Source organism: Phodopus roborovskii, unplaced genomic scaffold (genome assembly GCF_943737965.1).
Source record: "Phodopus roborovskii unplaced genomic scaffold, PHOROB, whole genome shotgun sequence".
Classification (NCBI taxonomy): Eukaryota; Metazoa; Chordata; class Mammalia; order Rodentia; family Cricetidae; genus Phodopus; species Phodopus roborovskii.
In genome coordinates this window covers 4824727-4850858 of record NW_026126409.1, presented here as the reverse complement: position 1 = coordinate 4850858, position 26132 = coordinate 4824727, and the positions used below count along the sequence as shown (strand labels likewise).

Here is a 26132-nt window from a genome sequence, read left to right as displayed (position 1 = left end):
AGCAGGAAGAAGAAGAGGAAGAGAAAGGAGGATGAGGAGGAGGGCAGAAGGAGGAAAAGAGGAGGAAGAGAAGCAGAAGGGGAGGAGGGGGAATGAGATGGAAGGAGGGATTTCCATCCTTATTTGTCTCTCATTCTTATTATAAAAACCAAATGAACATTCTTCCACACAAGAACTGAAAGTGTTTATCAAAGTGGAACCCAGAAAAGATGGGTTTGCTTATATGCATCAATATTTGTTACATCAAGAGGCTCAGGGAATGGCCTCAGGAAAAAGTTGCCTTTTTTTTTTTTTTTTTTTTTTTTTTTCATAGTTCTACAACTTTTCCCACTCCAACTGGCTTATTTTTAATCAACTTTAAAAATATCAGGCTCTTTTTTGACTCCTCTTCAATATCTAAATCATTGTTATATTCCAAAAAGAAGGTTCTTGCTCACCTTCCCCTAAGAAGTCTAAATCACCACTATGAGTACCTACATTCAGTTCTCAAGCCCAGATTCCCGTATGAACTTTAAACTCAAATGTCTAACTATCTACCTAACACCAGCATTACTATGTACAACTGCCCCTTTTAAAACCCTACGTTGGGGGTTCATTAATATGTTCAGGTGTTTCTGCCTTTAAACCATATATGCAGGATGTGACTGATGTCCTAATCTGCACCACGCTCCTGTGTTGTATTCTCACACACAGCCTTTCTTGCTTCTGCCTCTGCCTTTGTCCCTGTCTTACCTCACATGTATTCATCACACATGGAGCTTCAGAATCTAGTCTCTGCTCAGTTGCCTCTAATTTTTGACCTTCTTTATCTGATTTCATTACAATTGATGTTAGCTGGTGCTTCTCCTCTTTCCTTTAAAGGATGGTACAGTTGAGAGGTAAGTGGTTCAAAGTTGGAAGTACTGGTGTATCCAAATCGTTTCCCTTCTTTAAAACTAAGATAATCTTTTAAGCAAGAATAATATTTCTCATAAAAGGTTGAAATTTGTACTTGATACATGAAAGTTCTTTAGTAAATATAAATTACTAAAGAAATACTAGTATTCATTGTAGTCCTATCATTTCTAACTACTCAGAGCCAGCTCATACTGGTATATACACACACACACACACACACACACATACACATACACACACCACACATATTCAACACTGAAATTATTTTGCCATCAGAATTTCTGACCCTTTTTTGTTTCATGTGCTTTAGGTGCAAGCAATTGCTGAAGTGAATGTTTTCTGGTCCATCAAGAAAATGTGTTGTTCTAGAACAACTTTAAGGCAAACTCACAGTTATGACACTGAAAATTTAGAAATGATTCTGACTCTTTGATGGAACCATTCCATGGACAGGATGACACTAGGGAAAGGGAGAATTAGAGAAGAAGATCAAAGAAGTGACTGTCAGTCGCCTCGGTGTAACTTATACTAAAATTTCACCCGAGTGGGAATGCACTAAGTACAAAAGATTATGAATTGGCTTATTATAGTCGTCTCATTGAGGGGTTACACTAATTAAATAAAAAGTAATTTAAAATACCTTAACTTCTTCCTTGCAATAAACAGTATTCAATTTTCTCCTAAATCATTTACTTGCCCACCAATACATCTGATATGTTCTATTTTAAAATCATTTTTATTTTGTTTAGATCATAATAAATCACATCATTTCCTCATTCTCTTTCATTTCTAGAATACAAAGCAAATTAAAACAAAAGCAGTATATTGTTTATACTTTCCCTAGCCTTTATAACATCGTTGCCATCTTTTATAACTATACAATTCATTGGTTTTGGTTTGCTTTAAAAACTTAAGAATCCTCTAAGATCTAATGATTTTATTACATTTAGAACTTTATTGCTAGTCTAGCTCTCTAAATATGTGTGTGCATAATATTGTTTGTACCTACATAAAAATGAACACACAAGCATACACCTATGTGTGTGAAACAAGCATTCACATATCAAAACCTATAAAAAAATCATTGTGGTTCCTATCAGTTCATGTGTATGACTCACTTTTATAATTATAATCTAAGCATTTATTCAAATGAATAATCCCTTGCTATAATTTGTATCATAAAATAATATTTCCACAGTCTTTGTTATTATTCTCTTAAGATGTTTAAGTTGATGGTTGTATAGTGGCACAAACCTTTAATCCCAGCAATATAGAGGCAGAGGCATGCTGAGCTCTGTGAGTTTGGGGTCAGCCTTGTCTACAAAATGAGTTCTAGGACAGCTAGAGCCGTTGTTATACAGAGAAATACTACCTCAGGGGGAAAAAAGTTGTTAAGAAAAGTTTACAATAATTTATATTTACTTCTCCAAGAAAAGCATTACAGTTCATGATTTCTTTGAGTTACAAAAGGCCCAGACCACTTTAATTACTTTCTCTATTTCTTTTTCTATTTCTTTCTTTATCAGCAAGTAAACAATATAGAATATTCCTAAATATAAACTATTCAGTCTGTATAATGCTGTTTGTATCTATGTTTATATGACAATATAGATATGGAAAAGCCCATGAGGCCTCAGACCTACTCAAAGAACTAGAGGCAATCAAGGAATGCTGAGAGTGGAAGGACCATTCTTCCCCAAGGAAGAGCTCAGCAACTGGTTATCCAATTCAAAATAAATAATGTTTACAGTGTCTTCCTATGCTCTTTTCCAAAACTGTCTCGTAATTTAGTCAACTATCTCCCTCATGTTGAACAATTCTAGTTCTTCCAGGTTTTTGTGTTTAAAATGATGATTCAATACCGATTGAACATGAGATGAATGAATATTTATTCTAATAATTCAAGTTTTGATCTGGAAAGTCACTGGGTCATTTTGGATCCTTTAGCTGGGGTTTTCCTTTTTAATGTATTTAAATTTATCTTATGGCATAGTAAGTTTTGATGTGTCTTCTTCTTGCACCCTTGGTTAACACCTTCCTCCCTCCCTTATGTAAACTTCAGCATCCTAATACTTGCTCACTCCATGATTATTTCACTTGAGTTCTACTGTTGTTTTGTTTTGTTAGTGGTTAAAGAAGAAAATCCCTAGAGAAAAAATATATATAATGAACTCCAAATGAATGTCCACACAAAGATTGGCCCCCTGTTACACAGAGACAACAATGGAGGAGATTCAAGAATTTAAGAACAAGAGTATCAGCATCATTGGGGAACACCAAGCAAAGAAAACTAGTTTCCTCCAAGGCTCATTTTCCAACATCCTGTTTACTGTGGACATTGACGAAAAATTCTGATCTTTCATGTTCAGAACCTATGTTCAACAAGAAAAGAACATTTGTGTTTGAAAAGAAAAGAGAGAAAATAATTTTAATTGAAACAGGCCACAATGGAATACTTCACGGGGCACTGTAATTAATGCCTGAAGAGCAGAGTGTGGGTCAGTGGGTGACCTTTCTAATCAAACCCTATTCATGTATTCAAATCACTACTACTAACTCCACCTATTTGCATAATATGCTTCAAATAGGTTGAATATGATAATGGGCATTATTTTAAAACATCAGAATAGCATTATTCTATAAGGACTTGAGGGCTATAGTCCTGTAACTGAACATTCACAGCTACATTTTCATAAGTTGAAAGAATGAAATTTTCTTTGAGGCAATGTAAGTGAAAGACAATGTTGAAAAGTGTGACCAAATCTACAACTTAGTTGAGATTGAAGTGATATTACCAACAGGCATACAGGCACATATAATTTCAGCACTGTGGAGGCTAAGGCAAAAATATCTCAAGTCCCAAAAGTGAGCCTACATTACAGATTGACATTCTGTCAAAAAGTAAAATTAAAATTAAAGTTCAAACTGGTGGCTGATGAGATGTCTCAGAAGTTAAACCATTTGCTGCTCAAGACCAAACTCAGGGGTTTAAATTTCTAGAGCCCATTTAAGTGCCTGGGAAGCATGAAAGCTGTCCTGCAACTGCAGCATCAGAAGGCAAAGGCAGGAGATCCATGGAACAAGATGACAAACTAGAATATCTATGTCAACAAGATCTGTGTTTGATTGAGAGGTCCTACCTCAAAGAATGAGGTAAAAGAGAAATAAAGGATGATTCCTGACATGATGTTTAGCATCTGCATGGGCACATGCAGCCTCATGTGCTCGCACATGTTGACCTTCCCAAACAACTAACAATGTTAGATATACTAGTTCATAAACTCCTGGAATGATCAATCCTTGAGTTTTAAAAATAGACATGAGAGATAGTGTACACATGTAATATATATCCACATATATAATCGTAGTTTTAGATATGGCTTGTAGGAGAATTAGAAACAAAAGAATAAAGCCAGTTTTAAACTAAACACCTTTGTGCTAGATGGTTCACATAATTATTAAGTTCTATTGTCCTCTGGGACTCAAAGGACAAAAATCAGAGAATGTGTTACACCACCGCTGAAAATCCTGAGAGAACACTCATAAATTAGGAACTAAAATTTATAATGAAGAATGGAAGTTAAATTCATACTGTCACCTGGTACCTCTACAAAGTGTGATTTTACTGGAAGCTGGAAGCTAAGTATAGGGAGTTAAAGCAAATGTCACTTGAGAACACAAGCAAAAACTGCTCACAACTAGGTGTGTACTGGAATGATGATGCTATAGTGGCTTGGAATGTGCATTGACTTTAAAGTGGTTCTTGATATCAGTGTGCTCAGGCCCAACAGAAGCAACAAATAGCCTCAGAATTCAGTAAAAATGATGGATACTAAAAGATAGTTCCCTAAATATCTGAATGCAGAAAAATTAAAGAGAGGTGAAAGAGAGAAAGAGGAGTAAGGGAAAAGTAGAGGAAACTCAAACTTGGTTCATCACAGGAGTGTAGAATATTGATAAATAAATTGTAATTATATATTAATAAGTGAAATAACATGAAGTTTAAAGCTGTAAATTTAACACTTGTTGTGTTATTTAATCTGATAAATAGTACCTATAGTTGAAAAGACACAATATGTGTTATCTGAAAGCTCCTCTTTAAAATTGAGAAGAGGACACGCTAGAATCACTTTGATACACTAGGAGAATGCCAGTCCAGAAAAAAAAAAAAAAAAGTTAAACTAAAGGAATGGGGAATGCAAAGAAAGAAGCAAGACTACACCCTTATGTATGGGGGTAAACCATTAAAATCCATGAGAGGAGCTGGGAACACACCTCTAATGTAAGTACTTGGGGAGTAGTAACAGTAGAATCTAAATTCAAGACCTTTTTGTCAGACACATGGAAAGAGCAGGGCCAGCCTGGGCAAAAGAAGGCTCTATCTCAAAATACAAAACAAACAAATAACAACAGCGATAAATATATAAGTAAAGTGCAAGGAAAAAATAATTTAGTTAATAAGAGATTGCTAAAGATTTTAAAGAATAAAGTAGCAAAGAAAAAAAATTACAGTTCAGGCTAGAGAGAGAGAGTGGTTAAAAGAAGTTGCTGCTTTTCCAGAAGAACCACCTTTAGCTTCTAGTACCTACAATGGGCAGCTCACAACCATCTGTAACTACAGCTCTGAGGGAATCATCCCCTTTTCCTGAACTCTGTGTGTACCTCCACTCACATGTACAATTCCCCACACATAAACACATGTATATACACATAGTTAAAAATAGATTAAATGTTAAATTCAAACATATTTCTACATAGCAACAATAAATAGCTTAAAAGAGATAAAAGAAAGGTATAACACAATATAAAATACACTAATAAAGCTATCAAAACTTACAACTGTAATAGTTAAACTACTTTTTTAAGTGTATGCATAGATTAAATGCATGTTCATGTGTTTGTTAATATGTATGCAAAGTTACCACAGCATGTATATGTACCCACGTGTGGAGGCTAGTGATCAACTTCAGATGTCTTCCTCAGATCCTGGCAACCTTCTCTTTAGAGACTAGCTATTTCTCACTGACCTTGAAGCTCATCCACTTGGTAAAGTCAGCTAGCCAATGGACTTCAGGGACCCAGCTTTCTCCACTTCCAGACTTTTCCACTCCCATGATGTCAGGAGAGTGCTGGGTATCCAAATTCAGCTTGTACAGAATGCACATTATCAACTTAACCATCTTCTTTATCATCCCCTTAAAACTTACCAAATATTCTTAAAGAAGGCATGAACAAATACCAATTATATACACTACTCATGTATTTAAAATTTATCTTGAAGAATAATAACATGACCCAAGCTAACTGCAAAGAGTTTTCAAGATTCTCTCAAAGCTATTATGGAATATAGAAGTCCATATATATCCAATATAGTCCTGAACATAAAGAGGCCAACAAGATCAACTGTGAAGAGTTGTATGCAAGTCAAAGATATTTTAAAATCAAATTTATTTGATTTCAAAACACAACCTTGGTTTTTTATATTGTTTCTTACGCTGCTTTACTTCCTTGGCACCTAGCTCCTTCTGTTTCCTTCTTTTTTTTTTTTTTTTTTTTTTTTTTTTTTTTTTTAGATTTTATATGAGTACAGCTATGTGTATGTATGTGTGCACGTGTGTATGAGTACATGTGCAAGTATGTATAGAAAGCAGGTTGGCTGGCTTTTCATTGACCCTTAGGCATCTGCTTGTCTCTGCTTTCCCAGCATTGGGATCACAAGGGTGTACATATCACACTGCTTTGCATATGGATACTGGCAAATAGAATCCAGATCTTCATGCTTGCAAGAACTCTTCTGACTGAGGAAGGCTGAGAACCCAGATCCTTTACTTTTACTTTTCTGATCTTCACACTCTCATCCTCTATGATGTCACTGGTCTCTTAAACCCAAGCTTTCTCTATGACTCTTAGCACCACCCAATGACAGCTTGCATTAGTGAATGTCTGCTCTTTCACTAAAGCCCAAAATCATGCAGCTCTCACTTGTCCTCCACCTCCACCACACCATTTACATTCTCATGTATTTTGCTACAACTGCAATCAAGACAATAATCTGCTTTAAATCCTCAGTAAGCCCCTTCCTTACAAGAAACAGGATCAAGTTCAAAGTCTGAGTGTTAAGGACCCTTGACATTGTATTATCTAGAATTCTGTCTTGCCAAAGCATAAACTTTTACACAACCTCTGTTCTATTCACATTGAACTAATTCCCACTTCCTGTACTTTCATAAAAGTCATGAACTTTCACAGTTCCAGCTTTTATCTTAGTTATTTGGCTCTAAATCATTACTCCCACCTTTTTACACAACTTCAAGACCCAGCTCAAATGTCACCCTTCATGAGAAGCCTTCTTTATACCAGATGTAGAGAATTCTGCCTTTAGCACTAACACAATATTTTGCTTATTACATTTTGATATTTACAGTTGAAGAATCTAGTGTCCCATTCCCCAGGTATGTAATTAAATCCTTGCGGGAAGGGTATGGAACTGTTTTAAATCCACCAACTACATTCCTGGAACATATCAAGTACAATATATTGCTTATGTTCATTTATAGCACACAACCTATCACCTTACACAGACCTTGTATATTTAATCCACACCTGTTTTATAAACTAGATATTACTATCCCCATGTTACAACTGGAAGGACTGACTTCAAAAACATTGTAAGTAGATCAAGTTAATATAATTTAATTCTAAGAGCTATGATTTTTACATGTGTTTCCTACACGATACCTAGTGCTCTTTATATCAAGTTACACTACCTACATTCCTATTGCTAATTTCAATTGGACTCCTTTGTTTACTGATATTAAAAATGTCAAAAATAAAACCTCCATTGACAACAGTTTAACAATTTTATTCTTCACCTTGAAGCATGTTTTATATAAAATAAGTAACAATAGAAAGTAACCCTTTGCTAGAGAATTTGAATAAAATGAAAGTTTATGAAATTCAGTTTCATAGAGATAATTGAAAATGTATGCCTTTGATAAGTTGAAATATTTTCATATATATATATACAAGTAATTAATTAAAGGGCATATATTTTAGCCAGGTGTGGACCACCATACCTACAATATTAGCAATTGGGAGGTAAAACAAGAAGATCAAGGCCAGCCTTAGCCACATATTAAATTCAGATCAGCCAGGGCTACAAAGGACTGTCTATAAAACAAAAACATTAATATGTATTTTAGTATGTCCTATAGTTTATAAAATGCTTTAAGGTAGGAAAAGTTTCTTAGATTCTCCACCTATACCTCTTATTTACTCAGCTATGAAAACTGACATTGAATTGAGAACATTTGATTTTGACCTTCTGACCACACTTCACACCATCTTTCCCATGAAACAAATCCATGAGGATGACCTTCCAGACTGACAGTCATATGACACCAACACTTTCAGAGAAATAGGTGGTTATACCCACAGTCTTTACTATTCTTTGGGCAGGTAAGCCCTTATTAACGGACTTAAGTAAAAAAAAAAAAAAAAAAAGGAGTATGGAAAATTAGGCACACATTATTTTCAAGTCCACCATTTTTGTGAGATAATGTCTTACCATGTAACACTGACCAGCCTAGATATAGCTTTATAGAGCAGAGTGGTCTCAAACTCAAAGATTTCTTCCAAACTCTGCCTCTTGAATTCTGGGTTTAAAGGTATGTGCCACCATGCCTGGCTTACAAGTTACTGTCTGACAAAGAAAGGAAACCTGTACGAGCCATGGCTATGGCAGCCTGGTGACCACCACAGTTAAGCTGGAACATTGAACCATGGGCCTTAACAACAATTACTCAGACCTGGCATCCTTTTCTTTCTGTTCAGATGGCAGGGTCTATCCATCCTCTCTTTACCTTTCTGAGTCCATTACAAAGAGGATCCTCACCATTTCAAGGACACTGGAATTCAGGAAGCCTTAGGGCTCAAGTGGTAACATGGCACATGGTTACAGTGGCATAGCCAGTTCTTGTGTACACATTCCTGAACAACCAGGCCAGTTTGTTTGCCAGTTACTAAATCATAATCCAGATGAGTTTACATAAAGAAAGAGACCATTACATTTATTTTGCAAAGTCACAGTAGAACAAATACAAATCAAAGGAACAGACTTTCATTTAATTTATTTCATCACGTTTCTGCTTTTCTTGTTTGTAAACAAAGAAAATGTGAACCACGTGCCTTTAAATCTGCATAATAAGATCACTGTAGAGTACAGAAATGTGCTTTATCTTTTTGATAGTAAAGGGGAGTGTGACAAGCTGAAGTCACAAAATCAAGTTGTTCAAGATATAGTAATAGAAATCAAGATTGGATAATATAGGCTATCCCCACTAGTTGCATCCCAGTCTACTGCCAAAGTCCACAGGGTACTTACAGTAAGTATCCCTGTCAGAGCTCTATTCTTCATGTAGCTTGACTAAAAAAAAAAAAAAAAAAAAAAAAACTCCTCCCAATGTGCAAGATCATAAATTCTGGTTGTCATAATTTATGATAGTATCCATTTTCAAAAGCTAAATTGAAATAACTTTAGCATATAATTATGTCACTATTACATACTAAAGCTAAATTTATAATGCAGTTATGGTATTAGTATTCAACCATGTACATAAACTATTGTCTAGCTGCAGAAAAGAAAGTGAGGAGGTTGGAGAGATGGCTCAGTCAGTAAATAACTTGCCACAAAACCTTGAATAACTGAGTTCAGTCCTTAGCACCTACATTAAAACATGCAAAGCTCTGGGCATGTTCTGGTAATCCTAGTATAGTTCCAGGGATGTGAAGTCAGGAGAATTTCTAGGGCTTGATAGTCAACCCATCTAGATAAGCACTGAAATCCAGATTCTGTGAGAGACCACATATGAAAAACTAAGATGAAAAGGTGGAAAAGTGATTGCAGAAAACATCTGGTGATACTGAACCCTGGCTTCCACACAAATGCATGCACAAAGACATACACACACACACACACACACACACACACACACACACACACACACACAAACACAAACACACACACACACACACAAACACACACACACAAACACACACACACAAACACACACACACACACACACACACAGTGTAAAGGGTAAAATGCACACCCTAGGATTCTTTTTTACTTCTTCTTTCTGTGTCATGCTTCATTCATGCTAAATAGTCAGTAAATGTTGAATGAATTAATGAACATTTGTAGCTGAGACCCATGTGCTGAAACTTAGCTCTTTGTAAACATGGGATTGTGAATATTTATGTTCAAGTCAATCCAGATGGCAAGTACAATCTAAATCAAAAACTACTGGGAAACTATGTAGCCAAAGATTATATTCACAAGAGTCAATGCTAAGTGAATGTTGCCAATATATCTTGAATATATGAGACTTGGGAGAATATATGTTGGCATCAGTTTCCTCTCACACTTTTCTGATGTGAGGTGCCCCGCTGTATATTACAAATATATTTTATATCACAGGTTAATCAAGAAGATGATTTGGCTAGTAGCCAGGCAGAATAGAGCCAGTCAAGAAATCCAAACAGAGATACAGAAAGAAGGAAGGCAGAATTGGAGACATACCATGTAGCCACCAGAGGAGTAAGATGCCCGAGTATTACCAGTAAGCCACAGTCACATGGCAATACAGATTAGTATAAATGGGTTAATTTAATTTAATTGTGAGAACTAAGTAGTAATATGAATGAGCCATTAACCAATCAATTAAAATTAATATTAAACCTCAGAATTGTTATTTGAGGACTGGTGGATGGGAGAGAAATGTCTGGTTATACCTTTTCAAACAAAAATATCTTTGGGGGTAAGGGATTTAACTTTTCATGGAGCAAGGTTTAGAATACTTGGGAATGAATATAGTTTCCTACACAGCAAGAAAAAAAGGGTTTTTATCTCACTAATATTTTTTATAAAGCACTTTTGACTAAAATATACTGTTTTTTATGTACTTGCACTGGTGTACACAAAAGTGATATACCAGTAAGTTCAGGCAACATAACATATTCTTTACATTTATTTAGCACTCATAATAGCATTATGATACTCATATCACCTCCATTTTGTATATCAGAATATTAAGAATAATAGAGTTGATAACCAAATTGCAAAAATCATAGTTACTACAGAGGGTTCAGTATTGGAGTACATTTGCATGTAATTCTGAAGCTCTTTCTCCCTCTCTCCCTTCCTCCCTCCCTCCTTGCCTGCCTCCCTTCCCTGTTCTTTGTCTCCTTCCTCTGCATCATTTAGTATGCTTATGAGCCCATGTACAGGTCGGAGAACAACTCCTTGCACTATGTGGGTTCTGGGAGTTTAACTCAAGCCATCAGGTATGATGGTTTGGATGAGCATGGCCCCCATAGACATTTGGTCACCAGGGTGTGGCACTATTTGAAAGGAATGGGAGCTGTGGCCTTGTTGGAGAAAGTGTATCATTGGGGGTGAGTGAGATTTCAAAAAATCCTATTCTAAGCCCAGAGTCTTTTTCTTCCTATTGCCTGCAAATCCTGAGGTAGAATTCTCAGCTACCACTTCTCCAGCACTGTGTCTGCCTGTATGTCACAATACTTTCTGTCATGAAGACAATGGACTAATCCTCTAAAACTGTAAGCCAGCCCCAATTAATGCTTTCCTTTATAAGAGTTGCTATGTTCAGGGTGTTTCTTCATAGTAATAGAACACTAACTAAGACATTAAGCTTGGAAGTAAATGCTTTTACTCTGTGAGTCATTTCATCAACCTCCTAGTTCTTAATCAATTACTCTACTTCTTTAAAACCCTGAAAAACAGTTTTGAAACTCAACCAAATTCACAAAAAATATGTACATATAATAAGAGAAGGAATAGAAGGTAGAATCAGACAATATTGTTGTCCAGAGTTCCAGATTCAATTCTTGGGCATCACAGTGTGGAGTAAATTATCTTTAAATACTTAGCTATCTGTGGAAGTCAAAATAAATAAAAAAAAAAGGTATGCAATGGAATATTTGTGTTTTCTAAGTTAGAGATTTGTTTGCATTTGAAGTTAATATTATTCTTATCCTGTAAAGCTTTGCTACTACTGTGAACATTTTAATACTAAAATTCCATGAAGGTGCTCTTGATAATCACTATTTTTCACTGTGGTGATCGCTTGTGACTACTTCAACCAGATGACTGCTCACAAATGCCATTCCAAACATACATTTAAAGCAAGGCAACCTCCAAGTCTACTCCATTAATCCTACTCTTCATATTCCAACCCATAACTGATTGTATATTGATCACATTTCATTCAGGCTCAAATACATACAGTCTGTTCTTCTGGATTGAAAAAAAAAAACTTACCTATAAAGGACCAATACCTGCCAATTTGGGGGTTACAAGGGAATTCAATAGTGAAAAGACTGGTTTTGACCAGATTTTGTCCTAAACCACTTACTTACTAGAACAAATACAAACAGGAATTCTTCCTGGAAAACATAACAATTTGGTAAAGGTAACATATTTTCTTTGAAGAAATAATCAACAACATAACACATAGGATATACATCAACTTCCTCAGGAACTGGAGTAGGATTCTAAGCAGTTTACCTGAACTGACTATCCCTTAAAGTTTACAAGCATGCAATCCTAAGTCTTTTTTATATCAGGATTGAAAAGCATGATTTTTTAAAATATCTCTATACAGTTTTTTCATTTCCTGAAAGAAACACACACACCATCTGTATATATAATAAATAGTATGAATCATGTTCATGAATGACCAACATTTGAAAGAATACTCTCCACACTGAATCATGAGTGCAGTGAACATTCAGTGAAAATCTCAAATGTGAATCCATGTGAAGTATCAGCACAGGCATGACCAGCAGCTGGACACTAATGACTGTATTCTGCCCAAACCCACTCAAACTGACCCCAAGGTAAACAAGCTGCCACAATTTACTATAAAAATGTTAAGTTTCACATCTGTATATATGTACAATGCTGGAGATTAAAGCTAGGACTTTGTCCATGCTACGCAAATGCTACTCTGACTTACCTTTACAATTTAAATATAGGCAAGAAAAATACAACAGTATCTTCTCCCACACTCACAAACACTCAAATATTTAACCTTACAAAGTCTAGTCACATGTATTTCTAGTTACATCATATATGATGGAGGCATTCATTCCATTTCTAGATCCTCACACATGGAGAATATTCTCTCAAAAATAGCTAGGGCTTTCATTCTAATTCACACAAGTGAAAAGTGTTGGCCTTGCTCTTAACAATGGAGTGCAAGGCCTTTACAATTCAAGAACACTGAAGAAAAGTTGGAACCTTGTGACAGCAAGTAACAACAGATGTATTCTTGTGGTGGAGTTACCACCTCTTTATTATGATTGTGTTGACTGGAGTTCCAGAATATGGAGCACGACAAAAGGAAGGGAAGGCATCCTAAATGTGGAAACCTGGGCTCAAGTCTCATTACTCCCTAGCCCTGTGACAGGCCAGGCCTTAGGGGTCTTAGGTTCCTCACATGTCCATGACAGATTATGATATCCATATGGTTGATGAGGACTTCTTCCACAAGAGAGGGGACTCTATACTGTTTTCTTCTTTTGTTTTGATTTGATTTATTTTTAAGACTATGTCTTAGTATATAACCTTGGGTGACCTGGAATTCACAACATAGACCAGCATGACCTTGAACTCACAGAGATAATCTTTTTCCTGCCTGCTGACTTCTTGGATTAGGTGTGTGTGCCATCCCATCTAGCTAAACTTTGAAGGTTGTTCTATTTAGAATTCTCTAGTGTAAATATATTATTATGGTATGTGTCATGAAGATACAAAAAGAGATACTTGACATATTGACTATGTTCTCCTTAATCATTGTTCATCTATGAGGTATCTAAAAGGTTTTGATCTCTATGCCACAAAGTGTAGTCATATGCTACCCAACAACAGAATGCAATATAATAAATGTGTCCTTAATCAATGTGGCTGGTGTATATGACATTATGTAGAGACATAAGGTGGCTACAACCTCGCCATACCAGGTAACATCATCTTATATGACTACTGTTATATGAAGTCTATTAATTAATGAAATTATATATATGTATATGTAAATATACAACATTATATTCATGGGAGTACATATGACTGCATTTACCTGTCTTGAAGTACAATATTTACTAGAGAACACACACGTGCACACACACACACAGACACACACACACACACACACACACACACACATTTAACTGCTAAGCAATTGCCATCTCAGTACAGATTGGGGAAGAGGAACAGAACCAGATACATCTTCCAGGATAGTAAGTCAACTGACCTGATGTCACAGGCTCCCAGAACAGAGTAAGGACCAGCAATTATCCCAATAAACACTTCACATTCAGTCAAAGCCAAAGAAATAGTTCAAAGAACACTGATAGGAACAAGCAGGCCAGGAACCACTGGAGGTGACTCTGCAGTGTACAATCCACATGCTGACAGCTCAACACAGATGAGAAATGCAAAGAATGAATAAGCCGTTACACCCTGTTGTACTCCACCTCTGCCTCCCCCATCACACCAATTAAATGGCTTCAACAGAAACCTCAGAAACACAGCAAATATCACATGCTGATAGTAAATATATATACATATATATTTTTATCTCAGGTCCCGTGATGACTCCTTTTATTGGTAAAGTACCAAAGTGTTAAACATTGTTCAAGTCTTTTTTGAACTCTGAGTTGACTGCTTTGCACACTGTATGGACACACACACACACCATTCGATTTTGTTTGGAGGTACTTTTGACCTAGTTACGGGCATTCAAGGAATCTTTTAAGTGTGATTGACAGCAAATATTTAGCTGAAACTATAAATATAAATTGAAAGAGAAAAGGCTGAGGAAAGCAAAGACTGCCTAGGTTCACTTTCTGGATTTTAATTAGCACCCAATTTACAATGCTTCTTTGTGCAAACATGTAGCCCAACTCTTCAGAGTGACCTGATAGGATAAGCACATATTTTACAAGAAGCCAGTGAAACAAGCAATCCATTAGGCCAAGATGCCTAAAATCCAATAGTCAATACCCACTCTTCAGGACTGAAAGTGGCAAGAACTAAATAAATAAACAAGAGGTCCCTTCTGGCATTCTGGAGAAGCATATGACTCTGTGAAATTCATTTCATAGCACTGAGGCTAGAAGGAGGTTTTTTTTAAAATATTTTTCTCTCAAAGTAATATTACTCAATAGAAAACTAAAGAAAACAAACTACCTAAACCTTATCGCTAAATATCTGTCACCCTTCATTGGCCTTTTCAGACAACAGGCAGACATAAGGTGCATAGATTTACATACAGCCAGTATGTAACATGCCCATGCACACACAAATATACACAAATGCACACAACAAGAACAACAAATGAATGAGAATGAGGGAAACTCAAAGAGTATAAATAAATCAAAAGTTGCAATGATATTGCTAAAATACACCTATTACCCAAACAGATTTAGACGCTTAAATCAAAAATATTAAAGTCTTACTTCACTGAAATAAGAAAATAATTCTTCAGGTTTATAGAAAACCACAAAAGACATAGAATAGCCAATTCAATCTTCAGCAAAGAGAAGAGCTGGAAGCACCACACTACCTCATTCCAGAATATACCACAAAGCTCTAATAATTAGTCCAGCATGGTACTGGCATAAAAATAGACATACCAAGCAATAGAACAAAACAGAGGACACAGACATAAGTTTCAGGCATTTGGAGACAAATGACATTCAACAGAAGCTCCCAAAACACACATGGGGGACAAGGTCCTATTTAGCATAAGCTGAACCCTAACTTATTGTGTATGCTAAGTAACCAAGGACCACCTTTAATTCTTGATGCCATTACCCCAGTTGGCATGTGCGGAGATATCAGACATGTACCTTCCACCTGTCAAAAGACATGGCTAAATAAATAGTATTAGGAAAGATATGTCTACATAAAGAATCAACAGAACATGCATATTTTAGAATATCAACCTAAGGGGGATTAAAAACAAAAATATAAAACCCCCAAATTGTTGAACTACCAGAAGATTGAAGAGATACTCTGTACCATTGATCCAAGCAAGGATTACTTTAGTCAAGGATATAAAAATTCAGGAAACAAAGGGAAAGGTGGACATGTAAGATTATATGAAACTAGAAAGATTCCAAACTATAAGGAAGAAAAACTATGAGTGAAGAGATGAGTTGCAGAAGTGGAGAAATATTCACAAACATCATCTCACAATTCATTAATATTCAGAATATTTGAGGAAACCAACAACATGAAACTAAAAGTATCCAGTTGAATTTTGAATTTTCCAGTCACACTGTATGGTGACAAAAGTATGATGAGTTCAGGACACCCTATAAACAAGGAATGGGTAGGGAAAGAAAGGAAGAGAGAAAGGAAAGGGAAGGGAAGGGAAGGGGAGGAGATGGAGGATAGAAATGGAAAACCAGACTTTAGAAAAAAAAAATTACGTGATCTAAGAAAATACATTCAAGAAAAAAAAATATAATTTGTCTTTCCCATACATACTGCCAGTAACTGCTATTTGTGAACCACAACCCCCACTGTCCTGCCAGACAAGAGTGTAATAAGTGCTCCCAGAAAATGAAGAATAGAATTCAAGTATAGAGAATGTAATGCCTTATCCAGCCATTTTTCAAACCTTATTTTGGCCATTTCTATGTTGGCTGGCACCAAAGACAAAAAAGAGAAAAAAATATTTTTTTTCAAGATCTGAGCCATGAAAACTAAGACAGAAGAGACTGGCTAAAGCAGCAGCCCCTGAACGTGGGTTTTCAAATGAGAGCTTGGCAGTCTAAAGAGGTGCCGACTTCAGGGTAAATGTTTGGATATTTCAGATTGTGATGGAATAAAGTAGATGTGGTATTGAGCAAGTTCTGAAACACTGTACCTAAGAGGTTTGTATTTTCAAGCCAGAAAATACAACACTAAGAACAACAAAAAACAACTTGTCTAGAAATTAGAAACTTATGAAAATTTCCCCAAGAGCTAGCATACACAGTAAACAGGGTCCTGGTCAGGGAGGAAACAGAAAGGAACCTGCAGTACACCAAAAGCTTGTTTCTTCACGATGATGCTCAGAGTACTTCTCAAAGGTCAAACTCAACCCCTCACCTCACTGACCTCTAAGAAAAAGAAAAAGTACCATCTCCTCATGTATTTCAAAGAAGAAAACTGTTTCATGTGTGTGTAAGGGGAGAAGGAACTTACTGAAAAACATTGGATTTTACCCATCAGTCTTCTAAGTTTCCATTCACCATACAAAACACAGTTTAGCCAATCTCCATGTTTTCAGTTACCTGAACATCCCCCAATATCTTCTTAAATATAGAGACATGAACATAAGGAAGAGAAGAAGAAGGGGGAAAGAGAGAGGACAGAAGGATTGAGAGATGGATGGAGAAAGGTGGGTAAGTGACAGGAGAAAGGGAGATGTTTTAGTTCAATTTTCTCATCAGTCTCTGCTTCTGCACATCATTTCTACACAACTCTGGCCAATAAGCTTGGAAACTGGATTTTCTCAGACACTTCACAGATGTCAGGTTTCAGGTTAACACTTACTGGAGTAGCAATGTGAAAGGAGACATGGGGAGATGCCATCCCCTGCTTGAGGACAAGCTCCCACAGCATCAGGCTCCTCGTGTCTCTGGAGACCATTTTACACTCCAGAAAGTAAGAGCAAGCACACTACACAATAAGATGAGCAGATGAGCAGGAGCAATACAGTCCAATGAAGAGGTCAGTCACACATCCCTTCATGTTGTGCTGTCTGTAGCTCTGTGCAAAGACATTCACAGAAGGAAGTACCCACCCTCCATCAGGCGGATTTCATTTGCCAATACACTTGAAGTCATGGTGCACTACATATATTTTCATTTATATCAGAAACGTCTCAATCAATCTAACCAAAAGACTTTCCAGACTTCCCATAAATGAAAATTGCATTCAACTTCATGGATGTATTGAGGGTAGAATGACTTTTAACACATTATGACTGAGAATATTTTTCCTTGGGTACCATGGGTTTTTGTTTGTTTGTTTTGTTTTTTATCTTATTTGAAATAGGATTTTCCAGCTGAGACCATGAACAGTCTTGTGTTAAGAATGTACTAGATTCCTAAGAGTGGATCTGGCAATATGTCTGTGATAAATATTTAAACTGCTTATGACCTCTGACTTCCAGGATTTAGATTTAAAATAAATGAAATCAAATTCTCAGTCAGGTCACCCACATGTGATATGAGAGTACTTTCCTCTATACCAATCAGGATTACAGGAAAGCCTGGGCTTATTTCTGTGGTTGGTGTTCCTTGTTTATTTGTGTTTCAAAGAAAGGCTTAGAAAAGAAAGGTAAAAATACAGTTGGGATAGAGCTCCTTGGTGACAGAACAATAGCAATTACTGTCATTCAGGCTCTGTTATCCTGTCTGTGCAATGGGAAGATTAACTAAGTCCAGCACACTGGGATGCTGTGACCTCAGCTAGAACCATGTACTCAGCAAAGTGCCAAAACTATAACGCTGTTTGTCACTGTGCCATCAAGCCACTATACAATGCAAGGAATATTGGGATGCATGATAATGATGTTCAGAAAGGACTTGCATCTCAATTCTGAAGCAGGACCAGGAATCCACTATGTGGAAACAGAACAAAGGTGGTTGGAAATGGAAAGCTCCTCTCTTGACTTTGCATGGTCTCTTTCCCACTAGTCTGCATCTTTTTCTGTTTTTCTTTTTTTCTAATTTCAACAGCCTTCTTTTGACTCTTGCTTGGGTCATGTTTGCGTACTCAAATTCTCTCAGGGTATTTTAAATTTGTCTTATACAGTACTAATAAAAGAGACTAATTTTATCACTCTCCAGGCAGAGGGATGAATTAAAGCCTTTCATCTCTTTATGTTAAAGGAGATGTAGGAGATTTCTTTGCCTCCTACACTGGCAATTGTTTTTTTTCTCGACATATTCAAACAGACATGCACACCAACAGATACACACTCAAATATAGATGAAAAAGAAGAGCAAAAATATTAATAATATTGTTATTATTATTTTCTGTTTCAAATCCAAAATCCATTATTCAAAAATAATGCTATAGTGAAGGGGGAATTAAACATCATTACTCAAGTTGTCTTCTTTTTCTTTTCTTTTCTCTGTTTATTTGAAAAGAAAAATAAACACCCATGATTAAGGTTACTGAAGCACACAGAATAGACCCTTCACCTTGGTAACTTGTGAATCTTTCACCTAAAAGAGTGTCACAATAGACAATTCTCTTACAATATTATAAATTTTGGGCCTCTCCCATACCTAAGGACAAGCAGGAAATGCACACTTTCCAAGTTGCAGCACTATTACAAACACTCCACCTACCAAAAGTTACATTTGAGAAGTTGCTTAGCCTTGAGTCATCACTACAGCAGATGGACTTCCTGAACCAAACCATCAATCCCAGGAATGTGGGAAAACAGTGTTAATGGCAACAAGAGAGAATTGATTAACAGAGAACAATCAGAATTCTGAGTTCAAGACAGATATTCCAGAAACCACTCTGAGTTTTGAATGAGAATCAGTATAAAATATTCACCACGAAAGATCTGACAACTTACAAGCACAAGAAGGCAATGTATCATCATGGGTAAGAATTAAGGAGGGAATTTCCAGCACTTTCCTTTACTTGTGCACAGGTCTCCTTCAGGCCCAAGAAGGTTTAACTGGTAGGAATTACTTACTTATGGACAGGAAGGAAATCCAACTGCAGAACTACCAATCTGTCCTGGAATCTGGACACACTAAGGTTTATTTGCTATCTGGCCCACCCTTTCTCTGAGCTCCTTTTCTGGAAGGCCACATCTCTTGACTTGGGACAGACTTTGTCTTCTGTTTCCCAAGAACACTGTTACTTTGGCCTGTTAGAGTAACCTTCCCAAAGTTAGCCATGAACCCATGTTGACCTGAGATTGCCTCAGCCACAATCCAACAGAACCTAGGATAGAGAATCCTCAGCCCTTGATTGGTATTTCAGCCAGTGTTGAACTTCCTGGGGCACTTAGCTCACATGGTCCCTAAGAGCCACATGCCTGGGGCTCCCACAAAAGGCAGGACAGAAGCTCTTGGCATGTGGACTACAAGGGCTAGACCTGGGTGTTCTGGGACCAGCAGGGTGAGCCAGGGACTTTAGATAGTCTCATTCCCAGGGCTATACAAGAGTGTTTTCAGGAAGGAAGATGCAAGCTTGAATGGGATAGCAACTTGGCATATCTTTTAGAATTATTTTAAAATTGAAGACTAACTGGAATCTTATTTAAAATTCAGTTCTTCTAAGATTGTCACAACATCCTTCTGGCCTGAAACTCACACTTAAAACTCCGGTAAAACAAAGAGTGAAGATGTCCCGAGGTAGTGATACCATCTCCACCCACCTTTTGGAAAATTCTGCACAATTGGTCTTGAACAGACGCTGGGGAAGCGCGTCCTGGAACAGGGAAGGTCTTGTCCCCTCCTGATGCATTGAACCAGCTGTGTGCTGGCATTTAAACCCCACAGAAGCCAGCTGTGTTTATGACTTGTTTAATTTCACAGTGGTGGGGGGAGGGATCCGAAACTCTGGGATGGGACGTTTGCCTTAAAGGAGTGCTTGGCATCCGATCCTACCAGCACAGAACTCCAGGGAACTTGGGCCTCCCAGGGTGGAGAGGGAAAGGAAAAAGAGGGGGAGGGAGGAGGGTTGCGGAGGGGCTAGAGAGGGAGAGAAGGAAACAGGTGAGCTCCCAACTGCTTCCAGTAGGAGATTCCAGCACCTTGGTCCCCAGCGGGGCTCCATGGTCCCAACTTAAACAGTCACTTACCAGCTTTGCACGGGTCTTTGTAATCTATAGGCTCCGTTTTGTCCTCTTCGTTCCCATCAAAAGTGTAATCATAATCGAGGCTACAGCAGACCCACAGCTCCCGGGAAAAAACAATACCCGAGACCACTAACCACAGGGGCATCCTCGGGGAGAGCGCTTGCAAACCCATCCTCCTCCCCCAGAGGAAAAGGAGACGACCAGACCCGGAGGGCCGTGCGTATATCTGCGGGACTCAAGGGACAGTGCTCTTCTCCCCACTAGGAGACTCCTCGGAAAGACCTGAGTGTTCAGGTGTCGGGGGACATGCGGGTGTCTTCGGAACTGTAGAGAGGGCAAGCGCTGCCAGGCTCCCCCGGGTGCTGGGGGACTTGGCTGGGGTCCCACGGGTGGGCGGAAAGCAGGTGAGGAGCTCGGCCCGGGGCAGACGCAGGCAACCCAGCTCGGTCCAGGTCGTCCTTCCAGCGGCCGAACTTCCCGCGATCGCGGCCGCCGCGATAGGCGCACCGCGGGCTCAGCTGCCACCAGAGCTCCGGCTCCCGCGCCGCGCCCCCGCCGCTGTCAGGACCCAGAGGCCGAGCGCGAGCTGCAGCCGCCTGCGCCCGCTGCTGCCGCCGCCGCCGCCGCTGCCGCTCCGAGAAGATGAATCCGGTCTGCACATCAGCACTTCTGAACTGAAAGGGGAGACCGAGGAAGGGGGTGGGGGGCAGGCATTTCTAAGCTACCAGACCTTAAAAAGCCTGCAGAAGCCAGGGAAACTCCTCACTGCCTAGAGGGCAAAGGGGTGTGAGGATTTGGAGTGCTTCTCTCCCCCCCCCCCGCAAGCTGTCTTTTTACCCTCTTCCTAACTTGAAAAAAAAAAAAAAAAAATCTTCGCAGCGCAGCATCTAACCCAATCACTCGCATCCTGCTTACTTATTCATACAATCAGGGTCAGGATCCGGGCCACAGCCTCCTCTCTGACTTCGTTTGATAGCCTTATACAAACAAACAGACACGAACGCGCTGACATTTTTCCATTTCTATTTTACTAAAGATAAAAACGAATGTATTCCTCATCTGCCCTCCATGAACAGCAATTAATAGATGAGGTACGTGTCCATACACAGCGCCAGACCGGGGGTGGAGTGAGGGATCATGACAACTTCACTGCAAATGTCCCCATCCTCCCCCACCCCACCCCCAGATTAAATAGGCAGTGTGTTTCTTTGCCTGACTGCAACCTTCCTACCGCCCAAGAGTGGAAGAAAAGTATTTAACCACCGTCTGCTTAGGTAAGAAAATAAAGTTTTGTTCAAAGTCAATCTTCCAACCAACAAAGTTTTACTAAGAACTGGAAAATTTAATTAAAAAAAAAAAAAAAAAAAAAAGTCGAGTTCCAGGTAGCACCAGTAGCAAACTCTAAGCCCTCTGTGATGGGCTGGCGCGAGGGCTCACGTGGGCGCAGGAAGGGAAGTTGGAAGTAATAATCGCCACGCAAATTTTCTGACAGTTCTGGCACCCATGCCCAGAACCTCCTAGTACCCTTCAGCTTCACTTGTTTGACTTCCTCCCTAGGACAGGGTGTAAGAGGCAGCAGCTGGATCTGAGACGTAAACCACACATCAGCCCTGCAGACTCAAGACAAACACAGGTTGCGGGAAATTGGGGAAGGGGGGGGGTAGTCAGAGGAAATCTCTGCAAAAACCCCTGGTGTGAGCAATTCCGAGGTTTCCCCACATCTGTAAGTAGTTTCCAAAATAGGTGAGGCGACTTTCCCCCACCCGCAAGCTTCCGGGGGCCTGGCAAGCTGATCTTTCCTTTTCTAACAGAATCCTTTACTGTCATTTTAGAAGAGACTTACAGTTTTCCGTGGCCTTTGTATCTTTATCTGAGGAACTGCCCCTGTTCCAAGTTGCCATTTAGACAAAAGTAAAGAGCCAGGCGCTCCACCCCGACCCCACCCCCACTCCTTAAGACAGGGAGAGTCAGCCTTTGGTTTGGAGATGTGACTAGTTCTATGCTTGCAGCTGAAGAGCTAGCAGATAATTTTGAAGATTTTCTACCTGAAGCAAAAGGATAAGAGGATTGCTTCCCCTTGGCAAAGTTAGAGTTTCTCAAAGACCAATGTAGCTATGGCCTCTTTTCTTTAACACTATTTAACCCCCTTCATACAGAACAGACCGCTGGGGGGAAAAAGGCTCGATTAAAGAGGTAAAGACAGTGCTTTTAAAATTTCTTGCTGAGTCATGCTCAATATTTTTTAACCCAACCAGAAAGGCTGTTTGTATAATTAATGCTGGTGTTGCTCCTGCAGGTCTAAACAAAAAAATGCATCCTATACATCCCCTCTGAGATGCCAGTTTTCTTTAGAAGACCCTTGCCTTTGAACCACCGACTGGGTCCGAATTTCCTGCCCTGGACCCACTAAATAAATTTTCAGAGTCTATACCTAGAGTGCACATCCTTGGCAAGAATGAACTTGTTTCATCATTTATTGGGAGAGAAAATGGTACCATATGGTGACATCTGCCTTATTATTAATAGACAGTGATGTCTGTTAGATCTTCCTCACAGACCTGTCACTGCTCAGTTTAAAATCTTTATAGATTTGGACTAGGAATGTAACTCAATTGGTAGAGTGCTTGCTTAACATGCACAACACCCTGGGCCAGAGCCTCATTATCACATTAAAAAAAAAAAATGTAAACCCAGTGACAGACCAGGAGTTCAAGGTCATCCACAAGTATACAAGGAGTTAAAGGCAGGAGTGCAATACAAGAGACCCTCGCAATACAAGAGACTGGGTTTCAAAAACTGAAATAAAATAATAAATAAAAATGTACTTATAGTTAAAATGCTTGTGGGGAGTATTTGCTTGCATCACGGTATCCTGAGTGTTTCATATCCTGATGAGGTTTGATTATTAAGTTATTTATTTATTTTTTAATGTGTGTTTATGTAAGTAAAATGACAGCTTTCAGGAGGTGTGGGGGGGTAGGTAGGTTGGTAGGTAAGTAAGAGGACAGCTTTCAGGAGTCCTTTCTTGCTTTCCAGGTTCTCCCTGTCCACCTTGGAGAGCTGCTGCATTAGCTGGCCTACAAGGTTCTGCACATTCTCTCATCTCAGCCTTCAACCCTGCTTCAGTAATGCTGAACTAGAGATGTGTGTCAACATCCAGTTTTTTATGTGGGTTTGGGGGATTGAACTCAGGCTGTAAGTAAGACTTGCATGGGAAATACTTTTAACTACCCAGTCATCTGCCTAGTTTAGAGATTTTTAAACTTAGACTTAGCTCTATTTGCAACAAATCAGCTAGGTTTAAACATCATTTATGTTTAAAATCTGAAAGCAGCTTTTTTGTCCTGAACATGTAAGATGATCAATTTGGAAGAATAGGGCTGTGATTGAGAAGCTAGATCTGAGTGTAGCCGTAAAGTGCAGTATCTGAATTCAGTCTCTTCACAAAGGTAAAAGGAGAAATCGATTTCAGGAAAACTTACTGATGTTGCCTTGGCATCTACCTGGTAGCTGCCTTTGACCACCTTGGTACCTGCAATAACACCCAGCCCCTTGCAATAGGAGAAGTGGCCTGGAAAAAGAGGTAAACTCCATAGCAAATTGTTGTATTTGTTTTGCTATCATAGAAGTTAAAACTAAACTCTTTGTAGATAATACCAGTTAGTTTTGTCTGTATTATGTATAATCTAGTCAACCTGTCAAAAATCAAATGTGACTATTTATGATACTAAATAACATGTACACATTACCTTCATGTGTCTTGTTTAAAAGAATACTGCACAAAATATTCATCTCACTTAAAATAAGGAAAATGGGACATATAATTTCTGCAAAAACACATGCTGCCAAGGAAAAGTTAATGGACAGTTTTTTTCAAACTTTATTATGGAATGAAATGTGGGTTTGCCTCCCACTCTCTCATCTGAATTAAAATTCATTATAATAAACTAGGAATTTCCCATAAAGTCAGATTCCTAGGGAGTGTCATAGCTGTGGGTCAAACACAGCCAATAATACTAACAATTTTATGTTGCTTCAAATTTTAGAAAAAGGATGCTTCATATTGATAGCATTATTCTTCTGGGTGAAATGTAAATACTTCAATCAAATACATTTCCATGAAAACAAACAAACAAATAAAATACCTCTTTGGACCTCCATGGAATTTAACCTCTACATTTTCTTTCTTTCCTAAAAATTGTAAACAATGACTTTAAAAAGGTATTTATTTTCGTTTTATGTGTTTAGTGTTTTGCTTGCATGTATACCTATGTACCATGCACATTCCTGGTATCTGAAGGCCTTCCAAAGGACCTGAAGGTTCTTTCACATGAGTGCTGGGAACGGAACCAGGGTCCTCTGAAAGAGCTACTTAGGAAGGCTCTTAAGGAAAGCAGAGCCATCTCTCTAGTTCCAGAACTATGACTTTTATGTCTTATTATTTTACATTACAGGATGACCCATTCCTTTGAGCTTTGTTTTAGTTTATTCTTAGCCACACATTTTTTAGAGATTCTTTTTTTTTTTTTTTTAAGTTCCTTCATGGTAGACAAGATTAAAACAAGAATCTTGGCATGCCAGGTGGGTATTCTACCAGTGAGCCATAGCCCCAGCCCCCCAACTACAACTGACTAGAGAGATCCTACATTCGGTCAAGACCTGCCCATACTGCTCATAACAAATGACAGACACCAACATAGTGTCAACTGAGAAAGAAGGGAGTATATGGCAATATTTGCTTTAGACTGAAAGTTCTTATTTGTTAAGGAAAAAGCTTGCACCTTCCCAGGGAAGTAAAACAAAATAAGAGGTTTCTTGCTGCAGTGAATTCTGGATTTTTTTTCACATAATGTATCTAATTAAAGTTCCCCCTCTCTCTGCCCCTCACAGTTCTTCCTTGCCTCCCCTTCCATCTTGATCCATTCACTTTCTGTCTCTCAGAAAACAAACAGGCTTCCAAAGGATAATAATAAAACAGAGTAAAATACAGTAAGATGGAACAAAAACTAACACATTGGTATTAGACATAAAATAAAAGAAAAACAAACAAAACAGAAGGAAACGAGTCCAAGAAAAGGCACAAGTAACAGAGACCCACCTGTGTGCAGAGTCAAGAGCCACATAAAAACACTAAACTGGACGTCATACGCACAGAGGACCTGGTGTAGCCCTGTGCAGGCTTTGCAATCTCTGTGAGTTCATATGAGCTGGGATCATGCTGACTTTGAGAGCCTTGTGTCCTCCCTCCCCTTTGACTCTTACATTCTTTCTGCACCATCTTTCACTGGGCTCCCCGGGGCATTATGGCAAGGATTTTATGGTGAC

The 26132-nt window shown here is 38.4% G+C and overlaps 1 protein-coding gene across 1 annotated transcript in view; it reads right to left on the bottom strand.

Annotated features, from left to right (window-relative positions):
* Positions 1-21362, bottom strand: part of Tll1 (tolloid like 1) — a 192724-nt gene extending 171362 nt beyond the window's left edge. The window contains exon 1 of the mRNA XM_051181956.1: positions 20811-21362. Within this exon, the coding sequence (XP_051037913.1) occupies positions 20811-20979 (169 nt within the window). The 5' untranslated portion in view covers positions 20980-21362. The remainder of the gene's footprint in view (positions 1-20810) is intronic.
* Positions 21363-26132: the final 4770 nt, after the last annotated feature.